The 25,058-nt window shown below is 43.4% G+C and overlaps 1 protein-coding gene across 4 annotated transcripts in view; it reads right to left on the reverse strand.

The window, feature by feature from the left end:
• Positions 1 to 25,058, reverse strand: part of SETD5 (SET domain containing 5) — a 70,148-nt gene that overhangs the window by 25,775 nt on the left and 19,315 nt on the right. For 3 of the 4 annotated variants that reach the window (XR_012044670.1, XM_072876452.1, XM_072876453.1), the window contains exons 2-13: positions 17,571 to 17,745; positions 13,645 to 13,750; positions 12,557 to 12,768; positions 12,178 to 12,236; positions 11,595 to 11,782; positions 10,505 to 10,543; positions 8,720 to 8,962; positions 3,550 to 3,698; positions 3,107 to 3,224; positions 2,560 to 2,669; positions 2,028 to 2,277; positions 1,743 to 1,823 (exon numbers count right to left, since the gene is read on the reverse strand). Coding sequence is in view for 3 of the 4 variants with exons in the window: in XM_072876452.1 (XP_072732553.1) it covers positions 1,743 to 1,823; positions 2,028 to 2,277; positions 2,560 to 2,669; positions 3,107 to 3,224; positions 3,550 to 3,698; positions 8,720 to 8,962; positions 10,505 to 10,543; positions 11,595 to 11,782; positions 12,178 to 12,236; positions 12,557 to 12,768; positions 13,645 to 13,750; positions 17,571 to 17,641 (1,626 nt within the window). In the remaining variant the exon portion in view is untranslated. The remainder of the gene's footprint in view (positions 1 to 1,742; positions 1,824 to 2,027; positions 2,278 to 2,559; positions 2,670 to 3,106; positions 3,225 to 3,549; positions 3,699 to 8,719; positions 8,963 to 10,504; positions 10,544 to 11,594; positions 11,783 to 12,177; positions 12,237 to 12,556; positions 12,769 to 13,644; positions 13,751 to 17,570; positions 17,746 to 25,058) is intronic. The other variant, XM_072876454.1, reaches the window with a different exon arrangement.

Genomic DNA, 25,058 nt, shown 5'->3' on the forward strand with positions numbered 1-25,058 from the left:
TAATTGGTAATTATGCATATAAAAGGCTCAGTACAATAATGCTGCAGTGACTGGCAAAAAACAGGCTGAATCAAGTGAATTTTAAGAAGTGGGGTCAAGTGCCTTCTGAGACTTGTCATGGAGGAGAAAGTATCTTGAAGCACACAGCAGTACTCAATCACAGCAGCCTGGCCTTTACAGTTTTCTGTTCAAAAATATTCAACACACACACAAAAACTTAAAGACTGGGAAAACTATCGATACAGGTATTTACCTGGTGCCAAGTATAGAAAACTGAATCTCATTAAAGGAGATTAACTGGTGCAATGTACAGGACAGGGCTTACAGGCTCATGGAAAACTAATACTTCACTTAGTCTTCTTGAACTATACCGTCCCAGAAAGAGATCAGCTTCCCTGCCTTAAAATGAAAGCTTCCCTCCAAGCTTAAGGCCAGTCTGATGGAAGACTGCTCTTATTCAAATTTCAATAGAAACTGACTGCTTTATCTTGCCTGTTCTAAAAAATCCATGAGACAATCCGAGGATCTCTCTGCTGGATGGCCCTCGGCTCTGAAATTTGCTGCATTATCTTAACATTTAAAGCATCCTCAGGAAATTTACACATGAAGATCGATATTGCAGATTAGAGAAAGATGGATGATTAAGGTATTTGGTGAACAAACAAAAACCAGGGAACTCCTAGCTCCAGTACATTTGTTAGTTGGTAGAAGGATGGGAGCACTTTTTCTTTTCTTCTTCCTTGGGTTTTTGGTTGGTTGGTTGTTTTGTTTAGGTTTTTTTTGTGGTTTGGTTTTGTTTTTATATATATATATTTTTTTTTTTTTAATTAATGAATTAAGTAGACCCAGAACAGCTCCATTCGCATGCATAAAACATTCTAATCCAGGGAGCAATCCCAGCTGCCATAAGAAGCACAAGAATAAAAACCAGCTCTACTCAGTACAGAAGAAGTCTGAGAAAGGACTGTGTTATCAAAGACCCAAGAGCACCAAGAAATACTTTGATCAAGAAGACTGATTAAGACAACAACACTTTGGGAGCACAAAGGGATTTCCTAATGAAGAACACAGCAAATTTTGTTGACTTGTGCCAATAGTGCTGTTGGTGGCCTATCCCTCTTACTAACTTTTGCCACTTGATCCTGCCCTTTTCCCACATGGCAACATGTTTATGAAACCATACAGGGAATAGATACATGTTAACAAACCTAACCCAGCAAAAGGGGTCAAGTTTTAACAAAAATCAGGTTCTTGTTCATCATATGATCTAGTTGAAGATGTTCCTGCTACATTGCAGGGGGTGTTGGACTAGATGACCTTTAAAGGCCCCTTCCAACCCAAACTATTCTGATTCTATATGGCTCCATAAATTCTTGTACTGGCAAGAAGGAAGGGCAGCAGGAATATAAAAAGGGTGCAATTACCTTTTTTGAATCTGGTGCTGATTGTCTTGTTAATGGTATGTTTTAGACTATAGAATATCCCTGAAAGTAACAGTTAAACCTTTCAATCAGGAAACAAATCTGTCGTATACCTTCTAATCTGCAGTACCCTAACATAAATCCTGTGATGTGGAGTCAATCTGGGTATTTTTTGTTTGTTTGTTTTTTAAATCAAATTACTGAAGACCGCTGACAGTTGTAATTTGTGTTGAAACGAGCGAAATAACCAACTGGACCTGTTGGTCACTGCATGAAGCGAGTCCTAAAGGGGATGATACCCAGACTGAGAAAGATACTTGCCCGTCGGCTGTGGACCAAGGCTCCCTGTTCATCTACAGGCTCCTCTTTCTCCCCTTCTTGTTTCTCCTCCTTCTCTGCCACCTAAAAGAGAAGCCCAGACTTAGTGCGTCAAAAAAAATCCGTTACTGTTTTAAAGTTATCAAGATTGCTATGGTAATCTAAGGTGCTAAAGGTTTAAAAAAGGCCTCCTGCAGTTTCTGTTCTGAAGATTCCAGTGCTGTATTGGATCAGATTCCACACCACTGAATGATAAAAATATCTATAACAAAGTGTCGAGGGTTTTACCTCATTGTCACTGACTGCTGCAGGTCCCTCAGGAACTTCCTCCGTTTGTTGACTGCTGTTCTCATCCGATGCAACACCCTGCTGTTCCATTTCTAGTTCCTTTCGACGGGCTTTTCGCCGGCGTGTTTCTGCCCCAATCAGTGTGCCTAAAACAGGTGGAGGTAGGTGTTCTGCAGCATTTGGGCTACGTTTCTGCACAGGGCAATTCCGGTTCCCCTTGTGACACGCACAGTCCACTTTATAGTTGCTGCTCCAAAACACAAACATAATTCGTGTCACTCTTCATTTCTCAACCCTTGTACAGAGACATTCAATGCATCTCCTACTAAACATCTCACCACGTGCCAAAGCAAGGACAGCAGGCTACCTTATGGCCTCTATTGTAGAATATGCCAGCAGAACTGGACAGAATAGCCGGAAAATGCAATTCAGTAGAAAACGGAGCAAAATGTAGAATGCGAGGAAAGGGCTGGAGGAAGATGTCCAGTCCAGGAGGGCAGTGGAGAGCTCCTGGGCGAGGTGAAGGACTCACCAGATGTTGTACTCATAGTCAAAGGCGATGGTAACCTCTGTGTCCTTGGCAATGGTGGCAACAGCATAGATACACAGGTGGATCATCCCATCAGCAATCACATGACGAACCTTGTTAAACAAAGTAGAGAGAAACTAACATCTCCACAAGTTGCACTTCTTACTTCCAAGAGGGAAGCCTCCTCTGCAAAGTAGCTCTTATCTATTCCACGAATAATTATCCTAAATTCTCCATAGGGAAAAGCCTGCTGCTTCACTGCTCTTGTCTCACCCTGTGCTTTTCCACTTACACTTACTACCACCTGCTTACCCTAACTATCATTCTGCAGCCAAAGGAAAGCCCTAAAAGAAACCTTTTCCTTCCAAAGAAAAACCTCATGTTCCCAAACTTTCTCATCTTCCAAGGATAAACCATCAAACAAGCAAGAGACGCAGAGAATTTACCCCATTTACTGCATTTTAAGTTTGAATATTCATAAAAAGGGAATGCACTAAGCCTGTGTAAAACATGTATTCGCAATTACAGTGATGGTGAAGAAAGAATTTACCTCTGCATTTGGAGTGCAGGAACGCCTGATGAACCTGGCATCATTACCAAAGGTGCGGGCATCAACACACATTTCAACGCCATTGAACTTGGAGTAGAACAGCACAAAGGGATATGGCCTGGAGAAGTAACAGAATGTCTCAATCCCAAAATACCCAATTCCCATGGCACTTATAACAGGTATCCCTCACTTCACTGGAAGCAGCGCTTCCATCAGTGCTATTGCTCTGGAGGCTTATACACTTCCATCATCACAGTTTAACAGATCTACTTCAGAGGGTTTTGGTCCATAAGCAGAGCATCAAGCTGAGGTTGCATATTCGATTTCACATTTCTACGGATGGCACAGCTGGCAAGGGCCCTGTAAGTGTGCATTATCCCATAGAGACACTAGTCTCTCCGTGCCATGATGCTCGCATACTAATCACTTCATAGTACTCTTACTTTTTGAAGAAATGCCCATTGACCTCGAATTGCTGTCGTAACATAACCTTCCCTCGATACTCAATTATAAGGGTATCTAGTGCCAAGTCTCTTGCTGCCCTCAGGATCTTCCGGTGCTTCTGAACCCGAGTCACCCTTCCCAGCTGCAGCTGTAACAAAAACCAAAGCAAAATACGAGAATTTAAACCAAAGGCCTCTAACTCATGAAGAATATTTTACCTACATGGAAAGAAAAATTACTCTAGTAGCAACGCACAGAAATTCTGACAGGAGAATATATTGTTCATTCTGTAACAGTTTAGTAATGACCAATGACCTTGATAATATTTATCAAAAGCAAAGAGTATTTATTCCTTTCCTTCAACAGTAAGTCTCACAAATCTATAGACCAAGCGTTTCAGTCTTGCAGCTAGGAGGCATAACCAGACCTGTCAGTTGCTGCTAAAAGGGAACTGCTCTGCAATTATGGCCACTTTCACAGCCAGAATAATCAAAATCTTTCCTAAATTGTGGGTTGTCACACATTCAGAGGAAAAAACACAAGCTTTTCCTTCTGCAGAGGATGGTAAATTCTAGCTAACAGGCCAAAGACTTAAGCTGGCAATGTCTATCTCCATCCAGAAACTTCTCTTCATCAGCCTGCTCAACTGGCGCTGTGGATTTTTTTTATTTTTTAACATGAAGAAATAAATTTTTAACTAAGTAGTGACAATTTGCTGTATCTTCTTTATGTTAAAGTCTACAGCTCTATTACAATGGATTTTCACAACAGTGTGTCTTGACAGTATGAAACCACAACATTCTTTAGCCACAGACATCCAAATACGACCCATTTTACAGAGTAATGGAAGGGATATTATAAGCACTAGGGCATAGGAAAGACTTCTTCCATAAAAACAAAGTACTTTTCTTGCTTAACAGACTGAACCTCTCTGCAAGCAAAAATTATGTGAAGATGGCTCGCTGCCTCACCACAAGGGCTGTGCCTGCTCTTTCCTAAGCATGCTATTCATTGCTCATAAGGACCCAGTTTTGATACTTTTCCGGAGTGAACTGAGGCATAAGTGTTCTTACTTCAGCAATAATGACAGTCATCTATCTAAATTAGAAGTAAACCACAAGACTTTATTAAAAGCAAGCTCCCAACTTTTCCTGATAAAACTCTACTGTTAGAAACAGTTACTGAGCAGTCTGCTCAAATGGATAAAAATCACGTTAGCTTAAGAAGGGCCTCAGTCTGGACAATGACAGAATGCATGACGTTCTAACCTTGTGAAAATAAAGTTAATGCCTTAAGGCAGCACTCAGCACTGAGAATCAAACGAAACCCTCCATACCGACCATATGAAAGTACTGAACCACAGATTTTTTTTTTTTGTAGCAATCTTGCATGTGCTCTGAATTAAACCTCTTTGGGAAGATGATGACTTTCATTGTTTTAATATGACATTATACCGCAGATCTCAGATCAGCCAGTAAAGTAAGATCTATTTGTTGACTTCTCTCACTCAGGTCCAAGACAAAGATAGCTTTATAAAAATATTCATTTGAAACCTATGCAGATGGGAGTAATGGCCTTGCTATTCCAGATCTCCTCTTAGAGATATATCCAGTGCTACATTTATCATGCCTATGGGGTACATCTCTTTTTCATACCACTGTATCTGCTGGCAATTGGAAAAATCTGTGTGTATGTATTGGCGACTCTGAAAAGCCTTACAGGGTGTCATTCGTCTCTTCATGTCTTGGGTCCTGACAGGAGCCCACAGAGGATTCCCCAAGTCCACTGAACTGGCATAAAAGAAACATGTTATTTCCAGACTAAGAAGCCACACTGCTGGCCCTGATTTCTGATCAACAAACACATGACATGAGTGAACTGTAGAATAAGACTGCTTACATTGCCGAGAATAGTGGCTAAATTATTTTAAAAACATTGGATACATTTTGCACTATCCAACTGTGGTAACAGAGAATAAATAAATGGGACTATATTTGTTAATGTGTGAAAGAAGGAGATAAGGAGAAAGTATCTGAAGTTAGAGATAAATTCGGACTGAGACATAAGCATGTCTCCAGTTGAATAATTTTGTTTCTATACTACCACTTGTTTGCTGTTATAATCAGTTTCCCATCTAAGCTGGCCCTACGCAGGACAGGTTGGATGAGACGACCTCCATCAGTGGTTCCTCCCAACTGAAATTATTCTACTACTCTATCAAATTCTCTTAGTATCTTTCAGAGATGCGAGTTAATGTCTGGTAGCCTTCACTCTCACCTTTGGCCCATGACTGACCTGCATTACTGTTCACCTGATGCTGGAAAACAGCTTGGGGAACACAGGTAGGATAAGGTGGGGTGGTGGGAGGAGAAGAGAGCTCATGAAGAAAAGAGAAGCTCTGCATCTGTAAAACTTAATTACCTGAGTTTGGTAAAACAGGAACGATCTCATAGCTTTTCTTGTAAGACCCTAGCTCAGCTTGTTTTTGTTCTCTGAATTTAGAAATATGAAGAGGATTAGCTGCCATGCTTTCATGTGTGAAAAGAACAAATTATTTTATTCATGTCATAGGCTAGGGATTGCTGACTGCTAATCAGACAAAACTGTTCTGATATGTTTGCAGAGCAACATCTGCATAATACTCAGTGGTTTTATTTTATAAAGGCCCTTTCGCTCTTCACTTCAGAATGTGAAATCAATCTGAGGTTTGAGCTCAAGTCAGCAATTATCAGAGGCAACAAAGGGCAAATACTGACCCTGGGTTTGGTTTGGCAACAGCAGGCAGAAAAGTGATTCACAGCTTTCAGTTTGTCAAGCATCTGGCAGTAGCCAACACTAAAATGATTTTATTCATGACACTGAACAGCTTCATATTTTCACAAGTTTCCCTTTGCATCATTAGGACAGTTGAGAATTGGTTTATCCAAAACATTCCAATGATCAAAATCTCATATCCTGCATGTGTAACTCTTAACCCACCTTTCTCAACTCCTCCTGGCTTGGGGAAGCTTTTAGGTCACATTTTCTTCTCTTCTCTCTCTTTTTTTTTTTTTTAAATTATACACTTACATCATTGTTTACCCAAGCCAAACAACTCACTCAACTGTGAGAGTATGCAGGGCATATAAAACATTTTATTTTTATTCCTTTCTCCCCTCTCCAGAGTCTTCATGACCAAATAGAGCAGTTACAATACACATCATCTACACACAGCTGCTACCTGCACATTGACACCATCTCCTTAATTTTTTTCCTAGCTCAAAGTATCTCTTTCATTATCTCCCAGAAAAGCTATTTGTACACCCAGTAATGATATCTAGTTAAAAGACAACTGCTGCAAACCAAGAAGCCTTCTCATTTTGTTTAACAAAGATGAGACAAATGAGTGGAACGAGAATATAAAGCACAGGATGAGCCACCACGCGCTCCACACCTGTGCTGGCTATCCTCCTCCCAACACTCCACAGACATCTGCTGAGCAGAGAAACCAAGGACATAAGGGCTGACAAGCAGCAGCCCCGGACAGCCACCTGGTCCTTCCTCAGTATCCAAGAGGAACTACAAAGCCACTTAAGTCCCTTTATACTTCCCCAGCCTGTGCGATGATAGGTACATACCTACAGCTTGTTTAGATTAATTGCAGTTCACTATGAAGTTCTGCAACTTCCTATCTTTTTGTTTCTTTGGGATATATCGCATTTGGAGTCTTCTGATTTGGAATGCTAGCCACTTTTCCCTGCGGGAAAACCTATGTCTGTACAGGGAAGGGAGAGGGCAAGAGAGCATGACAAGAACAAGCACATTTATATATGATATATTTTATAATCATCTGTCCTGCTGTACTCTATGAAGGTGATAAAAAGAAACAGCATACGTTTTATTACTTATTTCAGGACTTTTCCTAAAACTCATGTGAAGGAGATAGAAGAGTTTACATTTACAGTCAGAAAATATCAAGGTTTCTAGAGAAGCAGAACTTTTTCTTCCCTGTATTTCCTCAGTTGCTCTCCTTAGGAAGGCTACTCACATAGCCAAGTAGAAGTGTTTCTCCCCAGCCCTCACAGAAGTCTTATTATTGCAAAAGCTGGGGAGGAAGTTGGGTCCAAAGTCCTCTTTCTGCACTCTCCCTTACTGGCAATATCTGTGCTCTGCCTGATGTGCTTCACCTACATAAAAGCAGAGGGAAAGGTGGGAGGGAGCACGTGAACTTCACAGAGCTGTGAGTCAGCTGATATAAACAAGAATGATTCAAGCACAAACATATACCTGATATTCAGGTTTCTGACTCTGCTTCCCTTCTACAGAAGAGGTGCCCCACATCTGTTTTGGAGCCCATCCTTTTCAGTTGCACCTATCTCCGTTCTCCTGGACAAGGAAGCCCTATCTCCATTCTCCTGGACAAGGAAGCCCCACAAAGTCTGAACTGAGTGGGAATGCTGCTCTCTGTTCAATAAAGCACACACCAGATGAAACATCAGCTGAGAAGAGTAGTGGGGAGGACATACACCACACAAACACATCCTTTTCCTGTCTCTTCTTGTCTACATGCACTCCATAAAGCTGGCAAGACACCCATCATTGCACATCTCAGAAGAGAAAAGTTAGGGAGAAACAGTTCCCTAAAATCAGTTGTAGTTATGCAGTAGTTGAAAGTTACCAGAGTCCAAGTAATCATCCAAAATATTGAAATAATGTTGAAAGGTTCTTTAAAATAGCCTTCCACACAACGTGAGATGGGGGGAAAAAAAAAATAAGGGGAAAAAAAAAAAGGACAGGAAAACTCAGCTGGAAGGCAGGAAATTTCCTATCTCCAGCAAGTGATAGATCTGGTTCTGCCTCAAGCCATTCAGTGACCAAAAGTATTTATGGTAAAATACCTGTGAACCATATCACAGAACTGTACCAAATACCCCTGTATTTTTATCCCAAAATACTGTACAAAATATCCCAAAATACTGTACAAAACTTAACAACACTGATTTGGTTGAATGCAAGTGTTTCTGAATCTGTGTTGGTACTGGCATCTCTTCTGTTCCCTTTTGTATCAAATCTATGCCTATTTGGTCCGAAATTATATGACCAGCTACGACATTGCTCACCCATGCCCACGCCTTATGTCTAGAAACCAGAGGACCTGACCTACCCCACTTCTGTCACAACGGTTCTTACCTGCATCTGGGACCCAATAACAGTATTATTGCAGGCCAACTCTGTTTTGTTGATTGTGTCTAGCATAGCAGTTTTGCCCACATATTCTTTATTAGAGTTTAGATGACGCTCCAACAAGTTCTGTACATCAGCACTGTACTGGTTAGTAAAGGCTTCTTCGTACTGATCTGTCCAGAGTCGTATTCGATTCTCCCACCCTTCAGCTGTGTTTTCGTCCAAGGCATGCGCTTCAGAAGGGGAATTCTGCACCAAACAGCAAAGAGTGAATGGCTAGCACACAACAGGAAAAACCTATTCACAGTGCTCTGAGTGTATGAATATGCTACAAAAAAAGGCAAATTATTCCAAGCTAAGGAAGTGTCAGTTATGAGGACACCTTTTTCAGAACCTGCATCCTCCAGAACATTGTACAACAGGGCCACTTAGTAATCTACAGAGAGCTCTGTACAGGACTAAGACCTCTTGAGAGTTAGTACTTGGCACTGCTACATACAAGAAAATTAAGCTAGTACATGGCCAGAAAAAGTTTAAGTCACTTTGGAAAAATAATTAAGTAGATTAAAAAAGCAAAGGAGCAGAACACACAAAGGCAAATAAATCTCATGTAGGCTTGTCCTACAGTCAACCCACTCATGTTCAACATAATGCCAGATGATGCATCTCAATCTTTGCAGTGACTGATCCAAAAATACTTCTGAACCTTCTAGCTAATGGTCATCAGGGTTTCAAGAAACTGAATGTAGAGCATAAGCTAATACCCAGAGGGTTAAAACTGCAAGTCCTAAGCAGTGTAAAGAAGAGAGGACACCATCAGGTAATCCGTTTATACCATCTTGTAAGGGAGGGAAAAAAGAAGCTGGTAGAAAAAAAAATAGTAAGCTTCATTCTTTACTTGACAATAGTTGAAGTAATTCAACAAATAATATTCCAGAGGCCAATAACTCAACTGGCTTGGGGGGAAGGGGACCGAGACATATACGACACTGAGGTATTAGTGACAAGGACCACTGAAGAACAATTGTTATTTTCATCATATATATGAAAAGCATTAGGAGTTTTCATGCATTTTTACCCTCTCAAGGCACTTGCGTTCTATGGAGATAGGTGTATACAGACATACACACCACAGGATTGTCCTGTTTCCTCTGAGCCACCTGCCAGAAGCCACTGTCAGCTACAGTACTGGGGCAGACAGAACTGAGTGAACTTTAAGGCACCTCTTGTGTTTCTAGGATCACGTTTTGCTCAAAGTGCAAGTCTACACTTCTGTCAAATAGACTTCCTATCAGATAGCCACACCTACCAGTATTGCAGAAAGTCAGAGATAAACATATCATCCCATCCATCCCTAGTAAGAGGATGTGGAGAGAAACAAGGCAACACTGCTAGGGACTCCCAGCATTAAACTCGTGTTTATGATGCCTTGATGCCCAAGCTTAAAATAGCTTTGATGCAATCAAATGATAACTGACCTCACAGAAGAGTGGCCACAAGCAATTCTACATCCCTTACATCAAACACCCCACTCCCAAGTGTCATGAATCAGTCAAATCTTTTGGAACTGGATGACTTTACCTTACAGAAAGCTATCTGAAGCAAAAGCAAGGTTCAAGGGGCAATTCCTGTGATACCCTTTTGAATAGGCCTGCTTGTCGTGCACGGTAAGGCTTGAGATTATTCTGAGGATGGTCCCACAATCAGAAATTGCCCAGACAAACCACGAGAGGCACAAAATACAGGGCAAAAAACCCACCACCACCACAGAGGTTTCTCAGTTCTACTCACCTTCATCCTCAGAGACTTTCGTGAGCCCTCTCGAAAGGCCTGTCCCACGAACAAGGAGAGAGAGAGAGAGAGAGAAGAAACAAAGCATTATATATCTACTCAGAATTTGCGTCCCAGAACTACACTAGATCTTCCTCCAACAGACCAACCCTTAACAAAAGATGGCAAGAATTACAGGAAGACCTACAGAAGGAGCAATGGACTTTAACAAAAAGACTCTGCAATGCAAATCCAGTGGAATCTGCTGAAAAGCTTGACAGCCAGGATTTCTGAACTTAAAAGGCCTGCCTCATACTTAGTAAAAATCTCAAGATCAAAACCCAAACTGTCCCGACTAACCCCACTTGCTTTGGCAGAAGAAAGGGCCAGCAACAGAATCAAGCTGGTTCACAACAAAAAACCTGAAGACCTCACATGGCTCCTGCTCCCAGTCTTTTATTTAATCAGTGCCTACCAGAAGAACTTCAAGAGAAACCTAACCTGGGGAAAATCATGGTAAAGCTAGCAGATGATGGGAAAGAACCAGCTGCTTACACACTTGCATGCCAATATAAGCAATCCAAAATTATTTCAGTCCCCAAACCCTCACAAACAAGACAGTAAAGTCATCCCTCAACAAATGTTCATCACTACCTACATAGTTTTCCACACAGGCACTATCTCTGTCCCTGAAGAACAGTGCCAAGAAGCTCTACAGCCCAGATTCCTTAACACAGTCTGCTAAGAAATGCCATACTCCCTTCATTTTTCATTCCATTCACAGACTGCCCCTTTGCCACAGACAGACTCCAAAAGCTATCTCCCTAAATCCTAATAGAACAGAAAGGAAAATACATAAGCAAGTCCAAGCTCTGAGCATGAATGGACAGTGTTGGGAAATAAGGGTGGAGTTCCAGTAAGATAATTTTTCAATCAACAGCCACGTACTCTAGCAGGTCACAAATACAAGGTGTCACATTATTACACCAGAAAGAGCAATTCCTGACAGCACAAAAGTTTCTCGTCTACTGCCAGCTTGTCAACCTGCTCTCAACAGTACTCCACACAGCATTTGGTAGGAACTGCAGCAACCTTGTCTCACTCCACATACCTTGATCTTTTTGGCCTTTGGAGCAGTGCGAGCTTTTTCTGTACTCCTCTTCCTCTTCTTAGGTTTGCTTCTACGGACGCGGTTGACAGTCAGCGTGATGCTTGTAGGGGTGTGCTGCGTAGCTGTGTACAGCACTGTAGAGGGAGATAGTTCTTCATCCCAGCTCTCAGTTGCACTGCTGTCCCCACCTATAGAGAGGAGTGCTTTGTTAGCAACTTTTTTATTCATCCCAGAGAGAACAGCTTACCCTTATGTCCATTTTCATCAAGATTACTTGATGACCCTGCATAGCTCTTCCCTGAGGAAGCTATACCACCTCAGTTTTCCCACCCAAACTGGGAACAGGTCTCCCAAACTTCTGTTATTTCACAGAATGGCACTGGCGAACATTTCCCTTTTCTGTTCACAAGATAATCTGATTTTCCCAAGAGGTGAGGCGGAAGGAGAGGAGAAAATCCCAGTGGCTGGGAGGCAAAGAACATTAGCGGGCACTGATCACAGATGATTACAGCAGCCAAAAGACAAAGGTCTTGTAGAAAGAAAGCAAAAGTCACTGTTATCAGAATTACAACCTCAAGCTCACCTGACACGTTGTCCTGCTTCCGGCGGCGGAGTCTGATCACCTTCCCCCTGCTCATTCCTCTGCCAAAGGAGAATGCACAATTGAAGCTGGTTTGTAGGAGTAAAGTCACTTGAAATTCAACAGGATGTCACAAGATGCGTGCCCTCAGTGGGGCCCAGGATGATAAGAACATCGATTTAACATCCTCATCTCCACTCCTGGTACCACCAACACTTGTCAGGCTGACAACGCAAAGGAGGAGGGTCAATACTGGGTAAAGCACTGGAAAGAACGCTCCAGTTAGCAAAAGGAAGTCCGTCCCACAGCCCAAACGTGACACGGTTCGGTATGAGAAGTCAACTCAAGGAGCAGTCCAGATCTGCACTGCAGCAAAGCTTACCTGCACTTTTCACACTTGAGGAGGAAACCATCTTGGGAGACACTGCAGTGGCACCAAGTGGGAATCGATTCTCCTTCTGAGGAGCTCTCACTGTCCCCGGAGTTCTCCTCATCAGGTGAGTGCAGGCCGTTCAGTTCTGCACGAGGTATAATGGTCTGAACAGGAGGAGAGGCTGGCGGCGTTGGAGGAGGAGGGGCTCCATAATTATGATCCTGAAAACGAGTATTTGCAGTACTACTTTTAATGTGAAGATACAATGCCTAGAAACTGAAGTCCCAAATCCACAGTTCCCAGGTTATTATTTAACAGCTTGTGTAAAACAGTAGTCTGAATTCCTCAAGCTACCAAGAAGGTAAAGCAATAGCTCTGAAAGATGTGAATGGTTTTCTTCTGCACCAATTAATTAAATTCAAAAGCTATGAAAACAACTAGCCTATTTCGACATTAACTGTTGTACTGCTAATAATCTGAGATGACACAGTGGTCAAACACGGGAACGGGTTGCCCAGAGATGTTGCGGAGCTTCTGTCTGTTGAGATATTCAAAACCCAATTGGACACGGTCCTGGGCAACCTGCTCAAGCAGAGTCACCTTGAGCAGGTGGGTTGGATTACGTGATCTCAAGAGGCCCCTTCCAACCTCAATGATTCTGTGACGTCCTGTTCATCCCATAGTTTCAAGCCATGCTCCCTCTCTTCCTGACTGTTCCTGTTTCTCATAGTTATAAGTTACCAATATGAAAATCTGCGCAGTTGAAACAAGTATAAATAGTGCACAATAAAGCAAACGGGGCATAAAATTACCAAAGGGAAAATATATATTCATATATATTCACACTTCATTCATATACTTCATTCAGTTAAAACTCTATCACCTAGAACACTAATAAAGCTTGCTATAGCATATGCAAAACTTCACAAACGATAAACACACAAATGCAAAATGTATGGCAGAACTCAGCTGTAACTCAGTGTTCCCTGATAAATAAGCCAAAACTCCTAAGGCTTAACAGGCAAAGAACTATGGAACAAGGAGAAAAGAGTAAAGTAGACAGTAAAGAGCTGATTCACTGCAGAGAGAGTACTCACTGCGTAAGGCAGCCCGCGATAGCTGTGTTTCTGGGTGGCCCCATAGCCGTGGCTGGAGTACACATTCTTCTCACTGACAGCTGGACTAGCTTCCACAGACTCTGGGCTGCAGAAAGGGCCAGAAGTAAAACCCATCAATATAACATCATTTTTTTAGTGCCAGTATTTCACTGCTCTCTTCTATTCAACACATGAGCTCAAAATGAAGAAACTTCATGAAGTTGAGGTGTTACTATGCGCTTCACTAGACATCATGTGTGCAGAAGTTGTACAGGATGAACCTGCTTTCAGAGGGAAGGAACTGAGTAAGGGCCACCCCGGATAACTCATTAAACTGGGTCTCAATCTGGGAAGTTAAAAAGATAATTAGTATGTAAGAAGCTCAGTTTCCTTATAGTTGAGGAACCTGGGTCTAGTTCAGCATTCACATCTGAACTCTGCGAGCCTAATCTCAAAGCCACTGAACAGTACTGTCATGTTACCTCTGCAACAGCTTATTTCAAATAGCAGCTAAGCAGCTTTCCTGCCTCAGATACTAATTGTTAGCAGAGTCCAACGTCCTGTGACAAAGCCTGCGTGAAACCTGCAGCTGTCCTGACAGCAACTACCAGGAGTTGGAGATTCCTGCTACAAAGAGGCAACAAAATTCATGACCTGGACAGACAGTGGCCACAGACAAATCAGATTCACCCTGTGCTTTCTATACAGCAACATGGTGTGCAGTGTGCTGAACAGAAAATTTGCTGCTGAGGTACAATGCACTCTTTCACCACATGGTGGTGAAAAAAACCAGCTAAAAATGAACGGTATATCCTTAGCAGAAAGCTGCAGAAACCCTACTCAGAGAAGGGACAGCTGCAATCCAGTGCAGGGAATATTAGATAATGAGGCTACAGACAGAATATCAGCAAGGAAACACACTGTCTGTTACAAGCAGAAGATACAAGTCAGCTAACCTCTGCCCAGATCAGAAGTAGAGCCTGATCAAAATACAGCAGAATACTACTGAATCATGTCTGCAGGTGAAATCATCTTCAAAATCATAGCATGGAGCTGAGCAAGCAGGAAAGAAAAACACAGGAAAGGAAAACTTTTTACCTTGGACCTCTGCTGCTCTGGTGAGATCCCACAGGATTTTCAGTGGCTCCTACATTGTCAGCGTGAATCAGGCAGGACTCAAACAACAAGGACCAGTGGTCACGCGTGGGCCAGTGTTTAGACACCACCCAAGAACACTAACCCCTGTGCCCTTTGGACTTCCTATTAGCTCTTGAAATCTCTGCTGCACTGAGGTTTGCCCCACCCTGCCACTAAACCCGATACACTCTCCAATGCACTAACCTTCTGAGCTTCTGGCTTATTCTGGAGCTGTGGTGGATCTGTCTTTGCAACATAAAGGAGCAATAACTTATTGTACAAAGAACTGCAGAATGTAGACCTTAAACCTCTGCAAACTGCACTTCTGTAGCTCAGGATTTAGGAGCGTGACATGATAAATTCAGTTGTTTTTCAATGTAACTACAGCCAGATAAATTGTCAAAAGCAGGAGATACAGGTGGCAATACCTCTCAGAGGATACACTTCTTAATAAAAGACACCGTGTAGAGCTTGCCACATAATCCAGTCTTGCTGGATCTTTGCAACAGTCCTTTAGGACTTCCAGATTGGTATAGAGTTAAATCCATTCAGGCTTAATCGTATTTTCAGAAACAGTATTAGAAGGAAAAGAGACTAAACAGCCTAAGCAGCAGATCCATCTTCTGTCCAAGTCACCCACATTCCTAACTACAGTCAGCCTGGAATACCAGCACTGCTGCCGCAAGCATTAGCAATAAAACTTCAAGATTGCTGGTGCAACGGTGTCCAGGGGCAACAACGCTGGGGCCCAAGCTTCCTCAGCAGCAGCCCGCCAAGGAGCTCCAACAACTTCCAATATGCAGTCAGACTAACACAGCAAAACTACTCTGCAGCCTCCATGTCACCCTCAGACGAACACAAACACCCTTCAGCATTTTCACCTCCCCTCTGTATCAGAGACCAGGGGAAGATGCTAAAGCTCAGCCTGAAAAGAGGGCTAGCTAGTTTTCCTTTTACCTTCCCGCTGCCTTCGTGATGCACGTCTTTGAAATCAATCCCTTACAAGAGAAAAGAAGCTCAGGTACTCGAGACTTCATGCATCAAACTAGTACGGTTTCAAAGGAGAAGTGGAGGATAGCCTTAACTTTGAACAGACTCACGAAGGACACTTCAGCAGTAAGTAACAGTGCATCAATGCAAAGCCTGGAGAATAAAGTCCTGGCATTCCTGATTTTTATAAAACAGAGAAACCAATTCAGAAATCTTCAAAAGCCTTTTTTAAAAGCACTCCAGCCCAGCCTCAAGTTGGACCTACAAACTTCTTACAACCAAGGAAAAAGAAAATGCTTTGCAGAAGGTTTACAGACAGTCTTTTTGATACTTAAACATTACAGGGGCCATGCGTAGATATATCTGGCTCTCCTCTCTACCATACTCAGCTCTGAAAGCAGAGTGCCTAGTACATGAGTAAACTATTTAGCACTCTTTCTCCTGTCATAAGCAGTTTAAAATTCCTGCATGTTGAGTCTTTAAAGTGCTGGTGTGGGAGAAGCATGGTGACAAGCTATACTGAATGTTAAATCTTCAAAAGTGAAGGATCATATACCCACTGCAGATGAGTGACTTACTAGATTTCTGACTCCCTGTTTAAAAACAACATGTAAAAATACGGGCTTTAGGATGGAATGAAGCATCACGAAGAAGAATGCCTAGAATGGGGCCAGTGCCAAGGCAGACAAAAAAGAGTATTAGCAGTCTTGCAGAGAGTGCGACTGTAGCCAAACTCTGTACATAGTCAAATCAGGGCAAGGTGGAAGGGAAAAACAATGATTCATACCCTAGCCCACTGCTCTTACAGCTCAAAATTAATAGTGTCTGGGGCAATATCTGTTCTACACTGTCAATCTGACATGCAGGTATTTGCACAGTATATACCTTTAAATAATACATGGGGGAAATCTATCTCCAAAATGCCCTTTGTAAATTTTTGTTAAGAGATGCTACAGTCCGTATTTCAAACAAGGATGCAGGAAAGCAGGAGGTAGAAGCACACAGAAATAACTTGAGCCCTCCCTCTCGCCCCCGACAAAAACATAGTACTCATCTGAGCTGACATCATTCTAACGAGGGTTTTAAGAAAAGATCACAATGCAATATTTTCTGGATTTGAAATGTTCCTGACTCCTGCAGAAGCAGAGTCTTTTAAAAGAAATGGTAAGTCTCCTCCAACAGGCCTCAGAGATAAGACTGCAGTGAGCGCCCTGCACAGGGTCCTGTGGTGGGGACCCTGAAGGATTGCCCACTGACGTGCGCTTCTTGGAACCTGCTCAGGGGCAGAAAAAAAATAAAGGTGTCCACACAGGCTGATGCTGTCTCACATCTCCAGCCAAGCTCCAAAAGGGTCCAGAAATCAGTCATGTAGGATTGGTACTGAGTCTGAGCTAGTCAGCTCTACTGAGAGGGAGGCTCAGCACATCGATCCCTCATATAACAGGGCTTTTGGAAAAGGAGCTGGCTTGTACCTTGCCAATGTCAAGCATGGGTATAGCAAACGCACAACCGCCTGCACTTGAGTATAGACTCACCAGCCAAGCTGATATAAAACCCATGGTTGAGTGCCTCAGACTGTTGGAATTCTCCTTTTCCCCATCTCCTGTGTCAAACTTACCAATTTCCATAACACTGCATTTGTTAAACACTCAGAGTCTGTTCTCTGCATTCATCTCTCACACAGCCAGTGGACCAGCACCCCCTTTCTCCCGAGTGGAGAAAGCACCGGCACCGATCCTGCAGCCCCACTCCAGGGCAGCCCACTGACACCCTCCCCTCCTCCGTGGGGTAACACTCACTCCGATCCTGCAGCCATGTCGGAGTAGGACGTATCTGGTGTGGTGACTCCCAGAGGGATTGCAATGCTCATGACGCCCGTCGGGGATCACGGAGTCCAGAGGGCAGCGACTGGCCGCTCCGAGGGCGGAGAGGAGCCGCAGAGCCTCGGCCAACACGTCACGGACATGGGGAAACCTACCGGGGTAGAAACAAAGCATTGCATCTCTGTTACAGGATGAGGTCTCCCTGTATACCCTTAAAGAAGGCTTTCACAGCAAAAGAAAAGCAGAAACACATTTCCATTAGTGACATGCCGCACCATTTTTACTTCATTTTCATATGTGGGGCCAGGGAAGAGGTAGATGGTAGTGGTTTGGTGGGGGTTTTTTTTGTTTGTGGGTTTGCTTTTTTTTTTTTTTTACAGTCTTGGATTGACATGCAATGAGCTGCTCTGCCATAAAGCTGATCATGACAGTTCCCCCCTCCCCCAACTAAACTTAGGACTAATTATCAGATAAGCAATCTATTAGCTCCTTCTGCATATAAGCAGCAGCTGTCACCTATCACCCACAGCCCTTCACCAGCATTTCCTAACTCCTTCCCCAAACAAGTTGCAGGCAAAGCCCCATCTGGGAGGACAATGAGACAGAGCCAAGGTGGACTGAGCCGAGACCTCTCGCTCGAGATCAGCTTGTATTTGCATTCACTGGGCACACAGCACGGGCGAGCGCGACTGGCACGGCGGCTATCCCCGTGCCACCGATGGCCTCCGCTCAGCAAGCGAGGCCCATCCTGGATTCTGCACCGATTACTCAGTCCGGCGAGCCCTGACGCAGTGGGCCCCGACTTTCCGAAATCCCAGCTGACACCTCCCCGCGGCAGAGCCACGTCAGACATCTGGGCGCTCGCGCATAGGCCGCTCCGATGAGAAACACGGCGGGGCCATTGGCTCGGAGCGGGGAGCCGGGGTGAGTCACGGCGGCATCACGGGGCGCAGCCGCCGGCCGCGCTGGGGCCGGCAGGGAAGCCCGCGCCCAGGCTCCACCTTCCCTGCTGACCGCAGCGTTTCGCTAAGGCAGCGAGCGAAATCGCCGATAAACGCAAACTTCCAAGGGTCGGATGGCGAACAGAGGTAGAAGGGGATCAGCTCCTCGTTATGTAAATAACCTCAATAACACGGACGTTCATAAAGGAGCTATTATTCTACGCAGCTCTAAGGAAAACCCCCGTGATACAGAGCAAGGCTGCATCTCAGCACATAGCAAAGGTAGCTCCAAAACCAAAGAAAAATGGGGACAATTTAGCCATCCTCTCTGCACGTTAAACTTTAAGGGCAGCCTTGAATAACTTTCCACAGCCTTCCCCCGGCTCCGGCAGCGCAGACGAGCCAGCCTGTGCTCACAGCCAGCCATCACATGCTCCCCAGCAGCTCGGGGGCTCTGCCAGCAAACCCGCCCGGGCTACAGAGAGGCGTCGAGCCAAGTTTTCCTGTGGGTAGTGAATTTCTCACAGGGAACTGCCTTTAGACACCATAGTCCAGCCATTGTTTAACACACAAAAACCCCAGAAACACAAAAAACACCCACTCGCTACAAGGGCAAATGAAGGAAGAGTGAGAGAGTCAAAAAGTTTAAGTGACACACACTGTATTGCCTTTTCCTGTCTTAGAAGGCAGGCCACTTCTCTTAGCACAAGGAAATATTTTCCTTCTTCAGTATATATCCCTAAGAGAAATCCTTCTGATAGCATCACAGGCATACAGCGAATTACAGAAGTAGCACACACAGATTTATAAGTGGTCTGTGGCAATTCCCTGTTATGGCCCAAAGCAACGGTCTTGCAGGGAGGTGGGAGATGAAAAAGAAAACAGGCAGGACTCGGCTTACAAGCAGCTCAAACCCAGGACAGTCCAGGTATCCTTGAGGGTGTTTTTTGGAAAAATGAAAAGAAAAATAAAAGGACCTTTAGGAAGTGTCTCATTTATCCTCTCTCATGCTTGTGACATTGACACCAGATGAGACAAACTGCTGCTAAAATACAGCTAAAAACTATGGACATCAAACCCTGCTTCAACCCAGAGTCACATAACACTGGCAAAAGGTTAAAAGAAACGGGACAGGTTTCTCAGTGTCTGAAGCACCCTTCCCCCTTTTAAGGGACACAGAAACCTTTTTTGTCCCACATAATGTTTTTAAATACTTGCTTAGATTCCCCCCCCCATTGATCTCTTGCCTTTGCCATGACCATACCCAGCTGGCAGCAGCCCGAGATTTCGTCAGGACAAATTCCAGCCTCCTGCCTGCTTGTGACTCAGCAGAACCAGAGGGTTTCAGGTGCGGCTTCTGGACTCGAGAGTCACAGGGTACCCGGTCAGTCCTGGGGTAACTGGGACAAGTTTTCAGCCACTTCTTATAGGAAACCCTCTTTCCATCAACACTGTACAAACACCAGACTGTTCCAGTGCAACAGTAACTCCCACTTTTGGGAGATTACTGGAGAAACGTGGAATACCAAACAGAAAGGTGAGAGAAGGCAAATTCCAGTTCAGTTGCTTCTGTGTTGACCCAGCAGCACTTGCCCAACCACCACCTGCACTCAGATTTTGCTGTTTGTTGCTGCTGTTTTATGCGTACTTTCAACTCTGACAATGTAACATTCAAAATTAATTGCTGAGACCAATCTCAAGTGCTGTCCAAGACCACATCACCTTCGGGCTAAATTACGGTCTGGTCTTCATGAAACTTGGCCCGGTAACACCCAAAACATTAGCCTGCACAGAAAATACTGGGCTTGAGATCAAAACGTTCACCCATCGAACTGGCTAATTTCCTGTATATACAATCCCCAAGCTCCTTCCTACCTCTTCCCCCCAAAATATACAGCTGTATCAGAGCAAAAAGTCGCACCAAGTTCTCTCCAGTGCCACTGGAAGAAGTTTTCCTAAAATTCAAAATCTTAATGAAAATTCGATGAGCTTCAGACCACGGCACAAACCTATCTCCCTTGTGATACAATTCTTCTCGAAATCAAATGGAAATGGGAATTTTGATGGCCTAACAGGTAAATAATACTTGGCTGGTTTTGAAAATGCAGGATTTAAAGACATATTTTTTTCCCCACGTTTGGCGTTTACACTCCTTCCTCCTTAACCAGTCATACCAGTATCAAGACACCTGGTCTTCCCCAGCATCACCAAAAGAGCCAGGATAAGCATCCACCTGCACAGCCACCCCAGCGCTGGTATCCCCAATTCTCACTCGGCACAGGTCACACACCAAGGGACTCATCCACCTTCAGACCAAAACCTTAAGTGGTTGCCTTAGCTAAAATGTAAATATATGCTATTCAATTATTTCAGGTAACATCCTGTATTGATGGAAAGAACTGTAATAAATCTAAGCTGGCCAAGCAAAGGTTAGGCAACAACTGCTATAACAGTGAATTTAATTTTCTAAATTCTGTTTAGGATGCAACAGCCGCAGCGCTGCATTGGCTCCCTTCCACAACTGCTGCCGTCCATGTTACAAATAAAGCAGATGCAGAAAATTTACTGCTGGAAACTCTTTTCATTACTGGTGGTGTTTAAAAGTCAGTATTAACAGGGACAATCAAGCACGGTCAGTCAAACAGCTCGCTAGAGCTTCCTCCTTCAAAATGTGCTTGTTCCCATCTTCACTAGTGCCCTGGTCTCACAGACACCTCTGGGCACCCGTGGTGTGCAACGCTTGGTGACAGACCCTACAAAATACTCGTGAGAGCTGTGAAAAATTCACCCCCAGACAAAAACCGTGGGCACAGCCTCACAGACTGCATGTGTTACCTAAATTCAGATGCCCAGACTCCATCACCATTTGGTGCTGCTCCCCGGTGATGCTATACAATCTCGGGGCACGGGGGGAGCGCTCCACTTGCACCCTCCCACAGTCACAGGCTCAAGGGGAAAGCAGTTACCAAGCAGGGGGAGGACAGAGAGATTCAGCCCATTTCTCTGCAGTGTCAGTGCAGACCTGTGAGTCTGCGTCTCCAGGGGACTTGAAATATTTCAGCGTTGTGCATCCAGTGTCTCATGCATTGCCGAGAATGATAAGAAGGTAATGCTGGTACAAAACACATTGTGGACAAACTGAGAAAAGCCTTTTCTGATTATATACAACTTCAACATGTGTGCCAGGGCAGGGAGGATGGGGAAATCCCCTCTGCCTACACTGCTGATGGCCACTTCTCACATATCTCTAGTTCGCAGATAGCAAAGGACAAACAAGTGCTGCCTGTACCACTCCCCACACCTCCCAACAGCTCTAGTCACTGAATTCCCAGAACTGGATGCAGACCCAAGACTTTTGACAACCCAGGATTGCTAGCATCCAAATGATAACCGCCATCCTCCTCTTCATGCTCAGCAACAGGCCTGCAGGTCACCTATATAGGATCAGTTCCATATATAATGAGCTGCACACCTTTACGCTCCCAAGCCATTACCAGTCACAAAATTCAAAGCATGTTTTTTTCCTGCATCTCACACTGCCATAGGCCAGAGCTGGTGGCAAACTGGAAATAGCAGCTCTGCCATGCATGCAGCGTTCCTTGGCATCCTCTCCATCAACCTCATCTGGGACAGAGCCAGCAAATTCTGATCAGTTCATACTTAGTCATCTGCATTAGTAGCAAACCTCTCTGCGAGCAGAACTGTATAAAAAATGTTAGCAGGCTTACGGATCCTTTTCATTCACCTTTTCCCCTGGACATTTCAGAATGGCCAAAATCTCTGGGGTATCTAATGTAAACATGAAGTGCTTCAATTACCGTACTGAAAACATGCCGTCTCATCAGCTGGTGCCACCCAAATACAACCACAGTCCACCCGGGTCCAACCAAGCACTGCCCGTTCTTTCCAGCACACCCATAAACCTCATGTCAAGGGCAGATCCTCCCAGAAGGGCAAGCACCTTTAGTGCAAACAGAATCAGATCAAGGGTTTTTGCGTTTAAAAAGGCTAGCTCAAAAATGCATCGAATTCCCAGAATTTCAGACACACTGTTCCATAAGGACACCTACATGGAGGCAGGGGCAGAGCAGACAAATCCTTAAGTCATTTAGCTCCAACTTACTCTGAAACATACAGATTCCTCAAAGTGCTTGAATTGTGCCTCAACCTACCCATACAAAGGCTTAGCTCTGCTCTGAAAACAAGCTGGGTTCTCTAAGCAGCAAGGAAACAACTAGGCCAGTTTTAAAAAATGAAATATTGACATGAATATTTACTATTATCATTAGCACCATGTATCAGCCGCTAGCTGACTGACAAAGCAAGACAGCAATCCATCCATCCCATGGGGTCTGGGAGAACTCAGTCCTAGTCTGCAGCAGAAAGAATCAGAATAGCAGGCAACACAAGTATTCATTAGTAGCTACGTACGCATACTGTGATAACCAAATTATTGACAAATACAGTGCAATGGTTAAAGATTTATCCTTCTTAGAGCTTTCTTAAGACTCTCTCCTGTTTTATACATAAGCGACTGTATGCAAAAAGAAATGCTTGTCTGTATACATTTGGTTCAGAGTTCATCTTGCTCTCTGGGATCTGGAGAACCATGATAAAGCACCGACAAGCTCTTAGAACAAGAATAACAGCATTTAAAAATGAAGTGTGTCAAAAAGCAACAACCCAGTGAGACCTGATCCTGCTCACCATGCTGCACAAGACCTGGAGTCAAGGATCGGGGCAAGGCGAGACTGCTGCTTTTAGGACACGGGTGATTTCAAACAGCTTTTGGTATCCATGGGCCTATGCATGTCAAGTCGTTCCTTACAACATATGAAATCATATTAACAATTTCTATTATTCTTAAAGTGGTTTATGGAAGCACTAGAAACTACCTCAACACGCGTCTACAAATACACCTACTTCACTAAAGTCAGGGTGACAAAGCCCTTCAGTGAAGGCTATGTAAGCCACGTTTAAAAACTGAGGTACAAGCAAGTTAAACTGATTTTGACAAAATTTGGTAAACAGCTGGAAACTAAAAATCTTTCGATTAAATTTACTTAAATGGGGTTTAAGCTATTTTAAGGCAATTTTCATCATGTCCATCCATGGGATTCCATCATTTTAGCTGATGAAGAAAACATCAATTTTAGTTAAACTCCTCTGCAAACTACACCCTAAGGGACTACAAAAGATCACAGTGAGCAACTGAAACAAATTAAACCATCAAGCAGAGAAATTACGAAATGCATAGTCAAGTATTCTCAGCAACTGACCCAAGACTGCAGAGATTACTCAGGGAAGTAAAAAGAATAACCTCAAAACTTTTTGACTGCTGAAGCAGCAGCAAAGTTATGCAAAACGTCTGTTTTGCAGACAAAAAAAAAAAAAGTTATTCTTTTGGAATCACTAAGGATTTCAGGTATTATGATAAGAAATAGAAGAAAAATTTAATAAGAGATAAAGGAAGGGCAGATAAGACTTTGCTTCCAGAAATACCTTCTACAGGACAATTGAACCACATTCTTTACAGTCCAATACACTCCGGAGGTGGAGACGTCAGACAAGGGCTTGTTTGGACTTTCTTAAAACATCTAATTTGCATCATGGAACCTTACTGGAAAGTTTAATTTATATCGATTTGAAATTGGTTGAAGAGTCATACATAAGGATAACTCCATAAACAAATACACGCCAAATTAGAAAGGGGAAGCAAATTACAGAGGAGCAGTGATCCACAGTAGACCAAATTATTCTGAGGTATGTTTATGGAGAGGTGGGCAGGCAGACACCAGGAAACTTCGCCTGTACCCCAGGCTGATGAGAAGGGACCCAGCTGCATTTGTGTGGTCTGCACATCCAGTCTGCTGAGCAGGACGGTGATAGAGATGATGTTTTAAAGGAATAACCATCTCAACAAAAAGGGAAAAGGACTATCCCAACAGAGAACTTCATAGGAAAGTCCTTATAACTTTAAGGGCCATAAACAGAGGAAATCTTCAAGAAAACTTCACAAGACAGTACTCTGAAAATCTAGCAATCTACATGAAATTGCTAACACCTTAAAAATGTTAATCATCAAAACGAAACTTAAAAAATAATGGTAATAATGGAGAGATTCAGAAATATCCCAGACTCAGAAGAATAATTCTTGGCCCTTTCTATGCTAAGAACATTGTTTTACATTGCCTCTATCTCACAGGATAACAAGTCGTTGGTGAAGATGACAAATTCTTCAAATACTGAAGCATTTAAAATGGTATTTTCAAAAACGAAAGGAAAGCGACCCCCTGAAAACTTTTATTTTTGCAAATACTGTTTTCTATTCTTTCCTGAAAGATATACAGCAATACAAGAGAAAAAAGAATTATACATGATACCCCACAGAAATGATGATAGAAAAATTACAAAAGTAAATGAAACAGGAAAGAGGAAAAACACCCCTCTTTGCTTTCAGTTCTACAAACTTTTGATTTGGGACAGTCGCGGGGGGAAACTATTGTGCAGCGAGGGGAACACA

The sequence above is a fragment of the Ciconia boyciana genome, chromosome 11 (assembly GCF_034638445.1).
Source record: "Ciconia boyciana chromosome 11, ASM3463844v1, whole genome shotgun sequence".
NCBI lineage: Eukaryota > Metazoa > Chordata > Aves > Ciconiiformes > Ciconiidae > Ciconia > Ciconia boyciana.